This window comes from Haliaeetus albicilla, chromosome 6, assembly GCF_947461875.1.
Source record: "Haliaeetus albicilla chromosome 6, bHalAlb1.1, whole genome shotgun sequence".
NCBI lineage: Eukaryota > Metazoa > Chordata > Aves > Accipitriformes > Accipitridae > Haliaeetus > Haliaeetus albicilla.
In genome coordinates this window covers 40,571,144-40,590,089 of record NC_091488.1, presented here as the reverse complement: position 1 = coordinate 40,590,089, position 18,946 = coordinate 40,571,144, and the positions used below count along the sequence as shown (strand labels likewise).

General features: G+C 38.6%; 1 protein-coding gene across 3 annotated transcripts in view; it reads left to right on the top strand.

Moving 5' to 3' along the window:
• NME7 (NME/NM23 family member 7) overlaps positions 1 to 18,946 on the top strand; it is a 91,050-nt gene that overhangs the window by 9,612 nt on the left and 62,492 nt on the right. For 2 of the 3 annotated variants that reach the window (XM_069785738.1, XM_069785740.1), the window contains exons 2-4: positions 7,959 to 8,066; positions 11,523 to 11,689; positions 17,092 to 17,202. In XM_069785738.1, coding sequence (XP_069641839.1) covers positions 7,959 to 8,066; positions 11,523 to 11,689; positions 17,092 to 17,202 — 386 coding nt within the window. Of the gene's footprint in view, positions 1 to 7,958; positions 8,067 to 8,364; positions 8,503 to 11,522; positions 11,690 to 17,091; positions 17,203 to 18,946 lie in introns of those variants that run through there. The other variant, XM_069785741.1, reaches the window with a different exon arrangement.

Here is an 18,946-nt window from a genome sequence, read left to right as displayed (position 1 = left end):
ACAATGTGCACTTCTGAGGATTCATTTCGGGATTTAAGATGCATTACAATGCTGAAAATGAGAGCACTTTCTGCCACTCAGAATGTTATTTGTTAAATACCACCAGTATGTGTGAAGTCTCTTGTTTCTGTCTTGCAAAATTGTCACTAACATTTAATAGCTTAGCTACTTCTGTGCTTCTTTTCCTTTTCCTTTTCTTTCACAAATGGAGATTCTTCTTTTAAAGAATAATTGATGATGGAAAATTACTTGTGGTGTGCAAATATAATTTTTCATACAGCTTCTTTTAGCCTGTTTGCCCCAGAAAACCAAAGTTTGTGTGATCACAGTCTGTTGGTGTGTATCTGACCCCTAAGTTTTCCCCCTGGGAAGTTTGAAATTTATTGGCAGATTTCAGTCAGATTTGGCAGAGGGATAATGATGTTCCTCCAGGTTTCACAAGAATGGGGAGGGGGAAGAAACCCTTTAAGACATCTTTAAAGAAAGAGTTCAGTGTGAGTTCAACCCTAGTTAGACATCAGAGAATCCAGGTGGGTATGAGCCTTTATTAAATGCCTGAGCTGAAGAGAGGCTGTGGTCGAGACAGTCAGGGATGAGAAACATGGGTATAGAGAACGAGGCCTCATTATTTCTTGTGCTTGCAGAAGCACTTGTCATTCAGTAATGACAAGTAGTCCTAAATAAAGGCAGAGAATAGTGGTTTGGAAGTTTATTTGCTTAAGATTGTTGCCTATTGTAAACATACTGTCCTTTTTGTTCTATCAGGCTGAAGGGCATACAGTGTGTGGAAACTACAAATACAGACATGTTTGATGAAAAAGCAAGTGCTTTGCACTGTGATGAAGTGACACCATCCATTTTGCTAACCGTTCCTTTGCTCTCAGACACATCTCACTGTAGCAGTCCAGGCATAGATTGTGCAAGAGGAAGTTAAGCTGTCTGTTTTTTATCAGCTAGAATTGCTTTACAGCTTTTATAATACAAGCATCGCTTTTGTTTACTAGTGACCAGAGTAGCCAGCCCTCCCAGAATAAGGATTTTGTTACAGCTGGAGAAAAGGACACACAAAAAGTTAATTTGACTTGTCTGAGATTGCACAGAAGTCCATGAAGAGCTTGACATGTCCCATTTGATGTCTTGACTTTTTATGTAACATTTTTGTAGAGATTCCAATTGTTTTAAATGTTTTTTAAGCTTTTCCTTTTTCAGCTGTATAGATTTATCTGCAGGGGACTGTCACATTTAAGATGTCCTTACATGAAAGAAAAGCACTCCTAACCCACTGGTTGAGACCATCTTTAAAGCTAATTGAAGTTACGTTTTTGTCTGGTGTTCTGAATTCGCGAGCACTCGGTGCTACTTGGAAAGCTGGGCATACTGCCAGGCCTGCAGGGCCCTAGAGAGATGCACCTAAAAGCATTCAGGTGAAAAATAAAGCAAAGCTAGCTGGATGGTAGAATGGGAGAACAGGAAAGCTAGTAAGTGAACCATTTAAAGCAATCAAAGTATTTCTGGGGCTCTTAAGAAAGCCAGTGGTACTGTGACAACGCTTGTATCTGTGGCCTGCTGGGGGAGTATAAGACTGTGAGTAGCTGCCTTTGAGGAAGGTGGAGATGGATTCGGCTGAAATTCGTGACTCTTGCTCCTCAGATTAGGAGTTCATCAGTGACTTTCTTTTCATTTGTGCTGAAGTCCTTTTCAGGACTAGGAAGTAGAGGTAAATCTGAAGTGGTGATTGGTCTGGAAGATGAGTGATCGGTGATTTATGAGCTTTGAGGAACTGTTTCAAATAATTCATAACAGGACTTATTCTGGACCTGCTTCTGAGAATAACGTTCTTGATGAAGGCAGCTGGTCAGGTTCTCCACTTCAGCCCACTGTCTGAAGAACATGAGGCCAATGTCTGTCTAAGGAATGCACCAACGCATACAGCAATAGTTATTTTTTTGTAGAACCTACAAGGAGAAAGATACCTATTGACTGGCCATTTCAACAAATTATATTTTTTGCCAAAGAGAGTGGTTGGCAAACTTGCATACATTTGTGATTTTTTTTCTCTTTTTTTTCTAAGAGCATAAGGTAAGTACTTGTTAATGCATAAGCAAACTACCTGATGTTGGAGTCAGTCAGCCTCATGATACCTTCACCTGAGAAGTTTTAAAATAATTTGTGTCCTTGTCCTTTGATACCATCTCATTTTTTATAAAAATATTCTTGTTCTGCCAAAGTATTTTTGAGTGCCACCAACCTGGTTTGGGGAGGGGGGGGGGGCAGGTTGTGAAAGAAATGTTTCTCTTAAAATTATTGCCAGATGTTTAGGAAGTGGCAGGGCAATCTTTCCAGAAATTTTGTTTGTGTGTGTGTATTAGGAGAAATACCCATTCATGTGAGAATAGTTCCTGTCTGCTGGTCCATCCTGTTCCCAGTACTTTTCATAGAAACAGCTTGATTCTTAAGATCAGTGCTTGACTGCAGGTTTTCCCTGTGACAGCACAGAGTTTTACAAAATATAGAATACAGATATCAAGATGGATCCTTTTGCCTCGGGTTCAGCCTTTACTGAGGTTTGTGCAGTCTTTTTATTGCTTCACTGGGAGTTGATTCAGGTCCTTTGATTCTTTTTCTCTCTGGTCTGATTTCAGAGTCACTGAGTCACAGAGAAAATCGAAGGAGCAGCAGACATGAAGCTGCCCACTTAAAATGTAGCAGTACTCTTCGTGACTCTGAAACTTGTAAATACGCAGGCAACACCCTGTGTGCATGTTGAAGTTCCTAATAGCATGTATAAGCCTCATAGAGACCAGATTGCTAATAGCATGTAAAGATGCACTTTCTAGATACCTCAGGGCTTTTCTAATTTTAAAAAATATTTTGATACCACTTCATGTGAAGTTTTGAATAGTAAGCTGAAAGGGTTATGATACGTTGCAGGCTGATAACTAGTTTAAGCAAGGTTGCTGTTTCCAGTCAATTACAGATCACAGAGATGGGACAGAATTATCTGTATAATGGAAAAAAGAAAGTCATACGAAAGGCAGGATCTCAGTAAAACTATGTTGCCCATATAATAGTGGGCAGAATCATCTAAATTGCCCTTCCATTAGACTGTGATAAGTCTGAGAATGCATATGAGCAGCAGAAAAAAAAATCCATAGCTCCTGATTCCCTGTGTACTCCATTGTAGGAGAAACTCTAGGATGAAATTTCAAGTTTACTATAGTAAAATAAGTGTGGCAGTCAGGAGGCATCTTGAAGCTGGGAAAACCAAATCCAGATTATGTTCTGCATGGTTCAGACCAGAAGGATAAAATTGTTTCTTCACCTTCCCATGCAAGTTCCTTAGTCCCTGAGCTCCTGTTCTACCACTGTTACTTCTCATGAAAACCTTTGGAAGTTCTGCTTTTGTTTTACTGCAGAACAGAGACCCTTTGGAAGTCTCAAAGGTTTACAGGACAAGAGATCATTTTCTGTCCAGCTTGCTAAGCATTCTGCTTTCTGGTTATGAGCTTCCTTGGCAGCTATGTTGCAAACAAACTGCCTCCCTCCGCAGCAGAGGTTTTTGTGAGCACAGTTCTTTAGTAAATGCTTGGATTTAGGTTCTAGAACTTAGTCCCATGCTAGCTAAGAATGACTGCTTCCCCCATCACTTCCAGAACTAAGTACAAAATTTAATTTTTTTAATTCAGCTGTACTTCCATAAATGTTTCTTGTGCACAGAGCCATCCTACTGCATATTCACACATACTAAGATAAACAAAAAAGCGTAAGCTAGCAAAACCTACACATGCATCCAAATGTTTTTCCGTGCAGCTTGTAAAAGGAGGAAGAAAGAAAAAGATTATTCTTTCCATATTCACAGTACATGAACTCTTGACGTCACTGATTTCAGTGGCCCTAGATTTTACCATGGAAAGGGACTGTAAAAATTGAGCTAAGGACATCTACTCTAAAAGTGTCAGTATGTAAATATAAAGTGCCAGTCACTGCTGGGTTTTTTAATGCTGGTAATTTTTCCACTGATATGAAAAGTTATGAAAAATTATTTCTCCCCCATTAGGTATTGCTTGGTTAATTGTGTAGTCATGAGAGCAGAGTGTGTGTTTTTAATGAGGGTACAGTACAGAAATGAATGGAAACTAATGTTTCAAAGCAAGAATTTTCTGAGTTATAATGTATTTATAGATTCATTTGATTTGTTATAACTTGAGCTGTTCACAGTGATGTGATTTCACTAGTGACTAACGTGTTTCAGCCATTTCCTGGGGGAATGAAGTGCTGGGGCTTTCTGGTCAAGGGCTGTGAAATCTTCCCATTTCAGGACTCAATGCTGGTCCAGAGCAGTGTGGTGCATTGAACACGATACCACCTGACAGGTCATCACTGGTCTCTAATCACTCTGCTCTGGAAAATTATTTTCTCTCTGAGTTTCCTTTGTTAGAAGGATGAACAGAAGCCAAGGATGAAACTTAGCATGTCTCCCATAGTACTTTCTCATCTTTGAGACTCCTTCCCACATTGCAGTCTAGGGCACACTAGTGAAAGGGTATGTAAGAAAGTTGTTTGCCGTACCAGTTCTGTTGATTGAGCAGTATATTGATTGAAAGTAAATGTTCAGGAAAGATAATTTCAGGGCTTGAAGACTTCAAATTTTATTGCAATCCTTACAATACGTGATGGGAAGTGGACAGGTTTTTGTGGGTGGTTTTTGCCTTCAGAATCCTACTCCTGCATTAAATAAGTAAATAAAAGCCTCATTTCTCATTTTAAAACATGTATATTGAGCTTAATGGGTACTCACTTTTAAAAACTTATTATTTTAAATTGGTTGGTGTTTTTGATGACTTGGAGTGGCAGTTTTACAGGGATGCCTGGCAATGGCTCATCAGAATATGTTCACATTACTCCGTGTCATGATTATATTCAGGATTGTCTTCTATCTGTTTTGAGACTATTTGCATGACTCTGTAATAGTAATGTTGCAGTCCTGCTGTGTTTTACATTATACTCGTTTGGCAGGATCTTCAGTTTGCTTTTAATATTGTATTTCTTCACTTTGCAGTGTGTGCCTCTGAAATGATCTACCTGTTTACAAACATAATCAATTTCCAGTTATTTGTACAGTGTTTCCCACAAGCTCTTAAGTTTTCTTCTGATATTGTTCTCTGCATTTAGAAATATTGTGATCATTTTATGTCCATGAAGCAGAGGAAATTCTAGTTATGGCCCAGGAGAAGCTTTACAGACTTTTGATTTGGTCTCTTAGAAAACTGTTAGCTCTCCATATTTTCCAGATACAAAACAATAATTGATTCAAATTTTCCTGCTTACTGACAACATTACTTGGTATTTGGGGGTTAGCTCTGCACTGTTTTTCAAGTCTAAGTAGCATTTATTACCTTGCCTTTGCTTACAGTGCTAAAAGAAGATGATACAAAATGGTCATTTCTGCCATTCAGCTGAATAAGAAGCAGTGGCCAGCAGAGCTTGCTGAATAACAAACATGAATAGCTCAGACATTGAGTAAGATCTTATAAAATGTATTTCAAGTGGATCTTAAAACCAAGGTTGTGTTAAAGGAAAAAAAGCAGACCAATTCCTCACCAGACAAGACACACAATGTAGTTTCTCACTGTAAACGTGAAGGTGCTGATGACTGATACTGGTGACTAAGTGAAAAATCTAATGGTGTTTTCTTTGCTTGTTCACGTAAATACACTACTTCCCCAAGACAAGTAAGCATTTGGAAGTTTTGGAATTTTTGCTTAAATGAAAATTAGTAGCTTCTCTGCCAACTGCTACCTAGAAAATATATTTGAAAGTGATGCTATAGTATGAAATACATAGCACAAAGTAATGCAATTATATATGTTTTCATGTTATGAGGAGGCATTGATTAAGGATGGTACATCTTTTTTTATTTCATACGTCACTAGTCAACTCCTAGAGGTAATACTCTAGAAACAGGACTGTTTTTTCTTTTTAGACAACCACTTTGGTAGAGAACTGCTTCTTTGTAACATCCATCCTTGACAAGATGATGGTCAAATTAATCAATCAAATGTTTTGTCTTGTCTTCCAGCAGTATGAGTGTGTTTAAGATGAAGGCTGAAATCAGTCATTTATTATTGTCTGTGAATGCTTATTATTGCTTACTGCCAGTGACATGCCTATACAGGAAAATTAAGGTGTGAGTTTTGACATAAGAAAGAGTTTGTTCTGGCTTACATGTCTCCAGAATAACGGCAGTAGCAATGAAGACACAAGCATATTCTGGCTTAAGTAAGGGCCATAAACCTGGCTAAGTCCCTAGGGAGTTTTTGTGCTGGATGCTGCTCCTAAAACACGAGTTAAAGCATTGTCAAAGGCTGCAGTGTGCAGTGTAGAGGTAACACAGAACTTAAAGTAGCTCATGTAAATAAGGCTTTCAGTGCTGTACAGACTTCTACAGTTAGAAATTAAAGCTTTGCGTCCTTCACAGAGCACTGTGCTGCTGTGATACAATCGTATCTTTGTTTTGTAGTGTAGGGGTACCATAAGGGCTGACAGGAGGGTGGGGCACTTGCCACGATGCTGTTAAGTGAACAGGTACAAGTATTCATCACGTTGTAAAATTCTGAAATTGTTCTTCATTATCTCATTCTTTCCTGCTGCTGCTTGTGCTAGGACTTCAACCTGCAAAAGCACTTAGTCCTAAGTCAGTTTTAAGCTGAAGATGCTTAAAGAAAAAAATGCATTGACAACAAAAGCAAGATCACTGTTGTTGTTTTGTTTTTTTTCTTTTTTTTTCTTTTTTTTTTGTTTGGTTTGGTTTAATGGTTTTTTTACATGTGTGTATGTCTATAGGCTTGCACTCACTAGGAAAATGATTATGATTCTTTTCCTGCTGGTGTTCCAGAACAGTCATGAAACCCCATGGGAACTCTCTGTCCTGTTGCTTATTGAGCAGTCTTTGAAACAACTGAAATGCTGCTGTTTTCTAAAATCTGAAGGACTAAAAAGGCCTATGTGGCTTCAGCTTGAACTCCCAGTGGTACCTAATTGTTTAAGATGTATAAGAAGAGTACAGATACATGTAAAGAAGTGGAAGCCTGTGACAAGACCATGCTTACCCTCAGGAGTAGCAATCAGATTTAGAGGAGGTGTGGAAAATAAAAGTTTAGAGCTCTGTCTAACAGCTATCAAATAACTGATATTGCAGCATCAGTAGCTAACAAACATATACCGCTAAGAGGTGTTAGAGCTGCATGTCATCATGACATGCATTGCATCACCTTTGTGCTTACTTTTCTGTAGGATGTTATCCTCTGAAGGATGAGGAGTGGAGAGAAGCTACACATGTAGCTAGTTTTAGAATTATTGCAGTCTAGCTTTCTTGTCACACTCCTTAGGGGCAGAAAATGAGTTGTAAATGAGATTGGGCTATTAATGCTGTATGTAAATTTCAGGAAGTTAAGTAGTGAATCAAACTAATATCCTTAACATATATGAATATGTTTATCTCATCATCAACAGGAGTTCAGATATGACTGCTCAGGAAGAGGAAAGTGTTTTCTTGTAGGATGTGTAGAAAATGTGTTAAGATTGTATAATTTAGTTGTGAGCAAACACATTTTTAACAAATGAAAATAAATCAAATATTTTCACAAAGTTGAGAAGTCTAACAACAACTTCTACAACAGTCCACATTTCATGACTGATGAAATCAGAATAAGTTTTAAGATTGCCTGGAAAACTGTCATGCTGTTTCCATCATACTTAAAAGATGATAGCTAACAAGTGAAAAGATGTCACCAGCTCTGGTAAGCAGAAGATGATATGCAGAGCGTACAAGTGCATTTACTAGTGATTTTTTTACTCTTCTGATAACAAATGCAAGGAATTTTTTTATTTGTGTGTTTTTACATATAAACCATGTATGCTTTCTGTAATAGTCCTTTTCCCCTCTTTTCTCTTTCAAGAGTCACGATGACAGATTTGCTTTCACTGCTGAATGGTATGACCCAAATGCTTCACTCTTTCGGCGTTATGAACTTCTGTATTATCCAAAAGATGGATCAGTTGAAATGGTAAGAATAAAAGAAAAAAAATCTGTTGTCATAAGTGTAATATCCAATTAAACAGTTTGTAGAATGGCAAGCCACTGCCTATGCCTGTTAATTTTGCAGGTAAGGAAAATGTAATTTAAGACATATCTTGCTCTGTTTCTAAAACTAAAAGAAAAGCAAAAATACAAGTTCACAGTGAAGCATGTGGAAGAGCTTCCACATTTATGGTTTTTGGTTTTTTTTTTCTTAAAGCTTGCTTTGGTGTGGAGAGATGCTTTTTCACAAATTTGTTTTCATTCAATGTTTACTTGGGTTTCAGAAGTGAAACTCAGCAACACTGACCTACTGCTTGAGAAACATAAATTGAAGCTGATTCCAAACAGGGGAATAAGCTTCAGCAGGAATTCCAGAAGTCTCTGAAGAGTAAAAAAGGAGTCTTATCAAAGTAGAGGAAATGGTAAATTGCTCTTAATTGGCTTTTAATGAAAGGAAGGATGTTTCAAACAGTAGAATCTAAATTTTTCCATCAGTGGTGCTTGCACAGATCTTTCTGACTTGTGGTTCATACAACTAATCCCCATTGTGTATTCATAGCAGGTTAAAACAAGCATTTTGCAGTAGGAGGCATATGTATAAAAATGTAATATGTACTGTAAAGATAATCCTAATAAACGAACCAATACTTTGTGCTTCCTTTTAGGAATTAGTGAATGTTTTGGACTAGTCTTTTCTGGTTTTTAATGAGACCTAAGTGTCTGAGAATAGCCTAGATTTGGATATTCACGCTTAGTAGTTTCATTATCAAATTTTAGTTTTCCTGCTATAAATATCAAATGCAGAAATAAGAAAGCTAGTGGAATCTGCCTTTTCTTACCCAAACTACTGCTCACTGAAACCCTGGTACCTACCTGTGTGAGGAGATGCACTTTGCACTTTTTACTGATAGTCTTTTTAAACAAACTCTGTCATGATGTTGTCCCTTTAAGTTAGCTCTTTGTATGATGTCTGTGTGTGCACAGTTGTCAAAATGTGATGAATTTTATTTTTTTATTTCCCAGAGACAGTTTAGCTAATCAGTCAGGAGCTGTAATAATCTTCCTACACAACCATGTGTAGGCTGGCAAAATCGTTGTTCATTTCACCTAGACGTCTCAAAACCAAGAGCTTTCAAGGTGTTCCTGAGTTTCTTAATGCATTCAGCATCAAATACCTATGGTTTGGTAGACTAATGCATTTTGCTAGTGTGCTCTTAGGTTAAGATAGTATGGTGTGTACACAGTCATGAGTGTATATGGACTGCGTGTGATCAGGACACGAGTTAAGAAAAGCAAAAATGCATCTAACACCTCTAGAAAGAATATCTCAAAATCACTATTGGGGCTGAGTTTGTGGACAGAGATTAAATATAGAATTCTCTTCTGGATTTTTTTTTTTTAATTTCTATAGAATTTGGTGCTTCTTTCTTTATTACTGCCTAATTCTTCTGCATCTTTTGGTATCTTCCCGAGGAGATGACAGCTTGCTCTTACCTCTAATGTATTTGAGGAGAAGGGAGGTAATGGATATGAGCCAGCTTCTCCCTGCTTGTGAGAAAGATGTTTCATTCCCTTTCCCACCTCCCTGACAATAGTTCTCCTTTATCACACACCTCAGCTGAGGGTGGAGCAGAGCTGTTGAAGGCTTGTGTTATGTGAAGTCCTCAGCTCTCCTTTTCTTTCCCAGTCCTTCATGTCTTTGTTCCTGTTAAGAAAAATGGCAGCGGGAATAATGAGACAAGTTTCCAGCTTGCTTTGCAGCTGGAAGAAGACAACATAGGTTTTTGTCCAAGGACAGCAAGCAGCTCTTATGATCAGACTGGATCTCTTGACAAAGAGATGCCCATTCTCTGAATTTTCTATAGTTAATAATTCTCATGGGGAATTCTTAAAGCCTGAACAACTTTTCTTTCTACAGGAGATTTCCTAAAAAGAGAGAAGAAATCTTTAAAAAGGACAGATTCTTACCAGAGAACTATTTTGTTTTGGGTAATTTACTTCTACCTGTACATGGGCAGGAGGGGAACAGTCCAAACAGTCTTACATTTCTTCTGCTGTGGCTTATCATTCACTTTATAAAAAGGTCTTTTAAACAGATCCAAAATTCCATTCTAAACAAGAATTCTTTAACACAGGTAGATGCCTACCCCCCACCTTTATCTTCTGCTTGAGAAGAGAGAAACAGCTTGGTGCCTTTCTAGCAACTGCTAGTGAAATAACCAAGGAAATGTTCAGATTTTTAGTCAAGATATTGAAGAATTTGAATATGATCAAGACAGTTAATACGCTTCCTGGCAAAGTCCAGGAAAAAAACCAAATAGCTGAATTCAAGTGATTTTTTTTTTTTTTTCAGCATGTTGTCATTTCATTCCCTACCACACTTGAATAGAGGACACTTAGTAGGAGCACATATGAGGGGCTAAAGACATTTCAGCATAGAAGGATTCTTCCTTATAATCCTGCCTCAGCAGAAGGAAGTATCAAAATAGTTTATATTCTCTGATCAGCAAAGTTTTGGCTATTCTGGAAAAACTTACAATTCTTCTAGGCTTCTAACAGAAGAGAATTTCAGAACATGGAGGAGTATGCTCTTAATCCCCCCCCCCCCCCCCAAATCTGTGGGAATGATGTTCTTTCTTTTAATGCTATTCTAGTCTATATACCATTGCAATGAGGACAGTACATGTAATTCAAGACAGAGAAGGGGAAGTTTGGCCTGAGGACGACAAAACTCTTCCTTTCATAGGATTCCATTTCCCCAGGAAACTGAAGGCATCTATAATATCTACATGCAGTGAAGAAACTGTTCGGCAGGTTGCCTTTTGTGCTTTGCCAGCCTACCCAGAAAACTACACATTAACATCTTGCTTCTTGCTTGGAATGATGATATATAGCTGAATTTTCTTGACAGGCTTTTGAGCTTGCAGCTCTAGGCAGTGAGAACGTCTCAACCTAGTGTTGCAATCATCCATCCGTCCCTAATTCTGAGTCTTATGCAGTCAAATAAAGCGTAGTATCACTGAACGATGCCCTGAAGAGGAGACCTGCCACAGTGTGTATCTTGATCATTCCTGGTGCGAGCCATTGGTCTGTGAAACAGCATAGATCTGCTAGGGGGAACTCTCAGTGAGACTGGGCAGAGGTATCCACTAGGCATTTATCACAGCTTGAATTAGCACAAGCAAATGATAAAATAAAAAATGTGAAGATAGCTGTCAGCCTGAGACTATTTAAATGGAATAAATTTATAATTGTGGTTTAATCGTCTAAGCTCTCCTGGTACACTTGTAAGTTCAAAAGGTTAGGAATTAAATCAATTTAGTGATCAGATTCAATCCCACAGTACTATGGAAATTTCTGAAGGTGGAGTAAAAATTATATTGAGTTTGCCCACGGCTTAAATCTCTTGCTATGGTAGATTTTAATCTTCTTTTCTCTGCAGTATGATGTGAAGAACCGTCGCACCTTTCTGAAGCGCACCAAGTATGAGAGCTTACACCTTGAGGATTTATTTGTGGGCAACAAAATTACTGTTTTTTCCCGTCATCTATCCTTAGTGGACTATGGGGATCAATATACAGCCCGCAAGCTGGGGAGCCGCAAAGAGAGGTAAGAAATCACATTTTTTGAAGTCTTCCTCTGTGGTTGGGATTTCAAAGTAGTTGTTCTTTGCTGGAAATGAGGCAATTTTTCTGCTCTATGGGGAGAGGAAGAGATAGCTGCAAGCTTGCATGCAGTTTGAAGTGATCTGGCATACTGATAGCTGGAGAGAAGCAAAGTGGCCCTGCTTGTGGCCAAACCCATTGCTATGTGATAAATCTGCAAGGCCAGCTTCTCCATGGTGTCAGCTGCTGCCTCCTCTAGGTCTCTTGGGAGAGAAGAGGGGGAGGAGGAAAACAGGGGGTCCTGTTCAGCTTTGTTACTCCCCCAGGACAGGCAGCAGTAGGATTCTTGTGATATATGGATTCTCTTGGGGCAGAATTGATATGGTAACCCTGATGTGTGCTGGGCTCAAAAGGCCTGGATCTTGCAAAACTAGTACCTGTCTCTCTGGGATCTGTGCAGAAGCCTCGTGCCTTACCAATCAGATCTATGCTGTGTTAGTAGTAGTAACTGAAAACAGTAGGAACAGGAGTGAGAGAGGCCCATTCCCATTCTCCATTGTTTTTCTCACTATGGAGGATTTTTTCTGTGAATTTTTTCAGCACCTCCTAAACTCTATGTGCATGAGGACAGGAAGTATAAAGTAAGAATGTCAATAAAACTTATAGGCTTGTTTGTTAAGACAAATTTTGTTTATAATGGATAAAGATAAGACTCATAATCTCTTTTTGATTGAAAGACTTGCTTTGCAAAAGACTGTAAGAGCCCATCCAAGAAAAAAAAATCAGGAGAGACTTAAAATGACAGATTAATTTACAAGGAATTTAAATCTGGTTTGACTGCAGTGCAGGTAATCTCTGAATTTGCAAATTAATAAATTTTGATAATTTGCTCCAGCTTTTTTTGAAGAGAACACAGAATATTTTCTTAGGCATGATGTTCCAGTAAGCCCTATTCATCTACTTTAATGCTCCCTCCCACTAACTGGGCTTATTTTGAACTCTTTTTGGAGAGTTGTACATAACCAGACATACAGGAAGAGTTGCAAGTTTTAACACACATCTTTGTCTTAACCTCACAAAAATATTGCCGTGGAAATGACTGCCATGATATCCTTCCAGAAGGAGTTCTCCAGGTACTTTTTCTCCAGGCTGGTTTTGGGAATGGTGGAAGAGTAGCAAAGGAGGTGGAGAACACCAGAGGACAGCTTCTGTATATGTGGCTACTCTCTCTGTTCCTCAGTGGAACCTTGGGTAGATTACATCTGTCCTGTTTATGGTTTTTATATCAATGTAACTTTTTATAGTTGTGTATTTCCTGCTCTGCCTAAACTAGCATAAGCCCTGGTGCTGATGCAGTTATATCAAGAAAGGCAGCTTGTGATAAAATGACATTTTCTTCTTCTGGTAAGGGTACTTGCCATCTATACAGCAACACTATAGTTGTGTCACTGAAGTGGTCCTGGGAGGGGGTGAATTTTTGTACTGCTCTACAAAAGGAAGAAAGGGAATTTATGACATGTCAGCTGTTTGGAAAACATTTTAGGAATGTTGGCTGAAAGATAACATAGATAGGCAAGTGGTGGTACATATTCAGAATAGCCCAAAGGAACATAGTGAAAGGTGTCTTAAATAGGCAAGGGATCCTCAAAATCCAGTTTCTTCACAGAAGCTTTCACTGGGTAAACAGGGTCATAGTAAAACAGTCCTTGGGCAAAACAGTTGCATATGAGGTATTTGTCTTTTTGGCCTGTTCCTAGCAGGTTTTACAGCAGCTATTAGTTAGATAGATATAGTAAGATTTCTGCAATATGTGATAACTCCTAAAATAATCTGTAGTTGGAATTCTATTAATATTTTTAAGGATGTTGTATGAGGCAGAATATTTCCCCATCTTTTTCTTGTCTTTGTGCTCTGCGGCACTATCAGCTGTTCAGTTCGACTTTGGAAATATGTTCTTTGGTCACTGAATATGTATGCGGACAGGCTCAGCAAAGGCCATTGAGGGTCACTGAGGAATGTATATAAAAAAACTTGTATGTTTTGATTTAGGGACATTTGTTTTTGTTAGTAAAGCAAGTGAATGTGACCCCAGGTACATGAGGTACAAAACAGATGTGTAAAAAGAGGCTGGATTTGCACACGCCCTTCCTGGAATTAGGCTAAAATTATTAAGACAGTTCTATGGAGTTTCAATTTCTACACCTACTTTGCTTAAGTCTTGGGTCAATGTAGCGTTCGCCGCATGTCAAGGTGCCACGATTAGATCACTGATCAACCCCAGACCAGGGAAAGAGACAGATAACACACACAGTGTGAGCGCCAACTTCCCCCTTTTATTGCGCAGTCAATTCCTTTTATACTAACCAGGGTAGGCGGGATTACAGATACATCATAAGGCTGCGACTAACCCTCTAACTTTCCGTGACATCGCGAGATCTTCCGAACGCCGAACCCTACAGGTCAATTTTTAAATACAGACATATTTGAGTGTTCTTCCCTGCTCCCCTCCCAGTGTATCATAAGGAAACCATCACAAACAGTGACTAAAATGGGTAAGTAAGCATGTGCTTACTTAGGGGGTACCACATAAGGAATCACTGGCATGGGACAGGAATTTCTGTTTCTGTCATCTTTCACTTGTGATCCTGGGTGGTTGTAACCTCAGGTAAAATCTATCTGACTAGTGTGTCCTGTCTAAGTAGACTATACTTAGAGTCAGTTAATATCATTGGTTTTGAAAATGGTGTTAGAAAGCTTGTGTCTCAACCAGAAGTATTTGAATTCTTTTTTGATTGGGATATGTTATTCTTACGCTTCTAGTCATTGACATAATCAGTGTTTCTTCCTCTACAAGACATAAGCTACTGTACATGCAAGAGTCCTATTATTAGAAATAAGTAGATCTCAAAAGCATAGCCACAGCATGCTTTGTGCACTGTTCCTTTGATCAGTTCTCATCTTCTGTTGTTTCAGTACTCATTGCGGTACTGTCGTACAGTCCCTCTGAAAATGTAAGCAAATGAGCTTAATTTTCATTCTTTCTCCTTTGTTCCTAGACATAAAGCTGTTTCAAAATGTACTTTGCAGACTGCATCATGTCAAACCACAAGAAATGTATTCCTAATTAAAACTAAAAATAGGGCATGGATCAAAATCCAATCTCAGAAACGGTCTTCAGCTTCCTGAATTATACTTTTCTTATCCTGCATACCTCTGAGAAGCTCACACTGAAATGTTAAAGTGTTAGAGAAGAGATGTTGTAAGTGTTGCTCATTGCAGTTTATATAATGTCTTCTAGGTAAATTGCTTCATAATGCAATATTTCATTACATATTAGTAGGAATTACAGTTTTACTAGAACGCTTGAAATTACGAAAGTAAGGGACATTTCTAGCATTAGCAGTCTGACTCAAATAGCCTGTGAAATAGTATAGATTCAAAAAAGTATTCCTCAAGGAAATGCAAATGGCACTGGAGATCTCATTCCAGTGGTTTGATCCTTACTGTTCATGGTAGGTGACAGAGTTGAGAACCTCTTATGCCAGGATGCAGGTCATGCATTCTGTGACCAGGTGGGTACATGTCATCAGTCAAGCACACAGCTCCTCCCCCTGATGTGATGCACCCTGTCCTATGATAAATAATATCACAAAATGAGGTGGAGCTGTGAAATCCTTGGGGAAGAGGGGAGCAGGCTACAGACTGTAGGCTGCATGGAGTATGCTGGCAAACTGTGTTGAATGTTGGCCAGAGGTCAGCCTTTCCTGATCTGAAGATAGGGCTAAACCAACTTTAGTTTGCACTGCAGTGGACTGAAGCATAGGCTTGGCTGACTACTCTCATGCAGCTTCAGGATACACCCTTAGACCATCAGTCTTTTTGTGTCATATTTCCCAACGGATCTGGGCCTAAGCTGGTCTGTGTATGTGAGCTTCCTGATGCTTGAGGAAATCTCTGTTTGTTTCTGAGGTCTGAAGGTCATCTACGTCTCTCTCTCAGTTTCAAGTGAAATGTAAAGAGGAAGATTTGAACATATGTCACATTTCCTGTCCTAACACCTCCCTTCCTTTAGAATTGCTGTGAAATAGATAGTCTCTCTGTTCCTGAAAGACAGTCTGTCTGTCAATGTGGGGTCACTTAAGATTCAAAGTAAATGTAGTGGAAGTTCATCCATCTCCTGTAATCTTAGCATATTTGCCCTGGCTAGAATATATGGCTGCTAACCCAAAGGCTGCTTTCCATGCTATGCTGGTATATAAAATGAGAAATTTCCAATTATTTGCCTTTCATTTAGGGAAGTACTGCAGTAAAAAATTCTATCTTGGGTAGCCTTCATTATTGTAAAAGATGGAAAGACCTCTTTAGGATTGTCAGATACATGGAGTTTCTGAGATACAGGGTTGAATAAATCTGTTGATTTGTAAGCTGAGCACATTTGAGGCTGACTCACCACAAGATGAATGCAAATAGAAAATGCCATTTTGCAGCGCTTCTTTTTGTGCTTGTTATTTTTTATTAATAACATGTTTAGTGCTATGGTGTAGTTGGTGCCATGTAAAGTGCACTAATAAAACAGTCCTGGCCTTAGGGATGTACAGTATAAAAAGATAATTATCAAGAAGACAGGATGTACATGGAAACAAAGATGTGGGGGAGAGTGTAGAGATTTTTTGATTGGTCTCCCTTAGAATATAGCTGTCAGTCAGTATAAGAGACGTAATACCTCCTCTGCCAACCTTTTATTGTGTCTATTAACAGTGTCAGGTATTTGGCATGCAAATTGTATACCATGAAATATTTGTACTGTACCAAGCACAATAGGACCTTCTTCTCACTAAGGCCTCCAAATATTTTAAAAGTAATAATAAAACAATCACTTCACTTTGAGTTTTATGGAAGAAGCACATGTTCAAGTAGTATTTTTAAACAGGGATTTTTAACAGCTTAGCTTTTATGTATATAATGATTAACATTAGGAAAAAAGGGAGCTGAGCAAGCATAGGGAGACATGAACCAATCAGTTGTGTTCTAAGCTAGAGCCATGAGTGAGGAGCTATAGAGATACACACTAGCTAAGGAAGAAGTGGTCAAATTGTTTGCTCTGAGAGTGAAGGGAGAAGCCAGTAAATACTGACTGCTGGTGGAACACTGTGGGCTGACTTGGGTTAGAAAGCAGAGGAAATTATAATGTGCAAAGCTAGTTCTTATCAGAATAATGTCTTGCGCAGGCATTCAAGAACAGCGTGGAAATTGATGAGACACTGGGACTAGGATGTTTGACTGTGGCGGAATTTCTCTCTTTGATGTGATGGTTTTTTGTCTGAATATAAACGCAACATGCACACCAAATCCTTTAAGGAAAGTAGTGTTGGCTGTATCTCTCTACCTTTTTTTTTGCCTCCCCAGAACACTGGCTTTGATTAAACCTGATGCAATGCCCAAGATTGGAGAATTAATTGATATCATTATTAATGCAGGATTTACAATAACTAAGGCCAAAATGATGGTGCTTTCAAGGTAAGGAATTTTTAAGGTTAGCTCTATTGTATGAAAATATTATTTTTGCAGTTAAGAACGTTCTCTGAAGCTATCCTGTGTTGTTCCACACATCAAATCCATTCCAGTGAGTAATAGAGGGAAGACTCATCAGTTTCATAATCATGTAAGTTTCTGAAAGCATGTAGAGAATTAAGCGAAGTATTAAAAGGTTCTGTGCAAATGAGTATGGGTGATTAAATATGTAATGTCTCTGTATGAATCCAAGGTGACTACTGTAGCTTTAGCAATTCAGCAGTGTTTAATGCTGACATGTCTGTATGTCCTTGCCTCATGGCTTCCTGATACAAACCATATTGCTGACTATAACAGCGTTGTCGTTAAAGTAGTTGGTTTGTTCGCTCTCGCTAAATCCATTAGCTTAATTTGTGCTCTCAGAGCCCAAACTTGTTTGCTTTTTAATGACTGGAAGTCCCAGGCAAAGCAAGTGATCTTCTGATGCTGTTGCAGAGTTAGACACATTTTACTCATGTATCTTCCTAATCCCGCCCAAATGTCACTGTTCTCCACTTATCTCATTGAGCCACAAGATTTTAAAAAAGGCATGCTGCAGAGGAAAGAAAACATGATTTACCCTAGAAGACTTCCCCAAAGTTACTGCACTATTTCTCTGGTGCTGCTTTGCCAAACCTGTTCATATACAACATGTCTTTGAAAAGAAAAGCTAACTGTCTTAAGTAATACAATTTTCATGTGTACTTATGGTTTCTGTGTGAGGTCACGAATCATTTTCCCCACCTCAAAACCTTCTTGGCTTTCTGAAATATGGACAAAACAACTATGTGACTTCCTCCTCTTGTCTCTGCATTCACCTGTTGCAATGCTAGATGATACTGGTCCCAGATCCTCCCTCAAACAACTCCAGTTCATGAGTTTAATCAGGTTTCTAATGCTGATTTACAATTCACAATGTCTTTCAAGCCAGCTTTTTTTGGCTTGCTCTCCTGCAGTCTGAGAGATTTGATCCTGTAATGTTGTGTTCAGTGGTTCTCTATTTCAGTGTGTGTCTGAGAACTTGGAAGAACTGTTGAGCCAAGTCACGTGCTTTAGAGTTGACTCACACTGAAGGGAAGAAACTTTGAGACTTGAACTTTTATTGCCTATTGCAATATGAAAATTTCTGCTTGTCTTGTATAATTGAAAATAATTATTAATAAGCACAAGATTGGGCTGTGATATTGGATGTATTTAAAACAATGTCTTGAGTATTTGTGGTTGCTCTGCATGCTATATACACTGTTTCTTGGGACCGTGCCATTTTAAAATGATAGAACTATGGCTTTGCCAAAGTCTTCTACCCTTAGATGTCTGCAGGCATGCTTGTTCAAACCAGCATCATCATCTACTGCTTTCTTTAAAGGGATTATTACTGACATTTGTCTGGCAATCACTGTTAAGTAGATTCATGCCTTCTGTAAAAATTGTAGCCAAGATATCAAAGCAGGTGCCTGCCCTCACTTTCACAGGTCAGCTCTCTAGTGTCTTCATTTACTCATATGTCAGTTCAGTCTATTATTCCCAGATGAACACTGTTTTCTGTTCTTTAATGAGAGAGATGAAATGAAAAAGGAACTAAGTTACACAGCACAACTGCAGTTTTATATTTATTGCAAAAGGAATTCTTAACGGAGTAGTAGAGCTCAATTTGTTTCAGAAATATATCCCTCAAATATTTCTTCACATTCAGAAATGATAACACTTAATC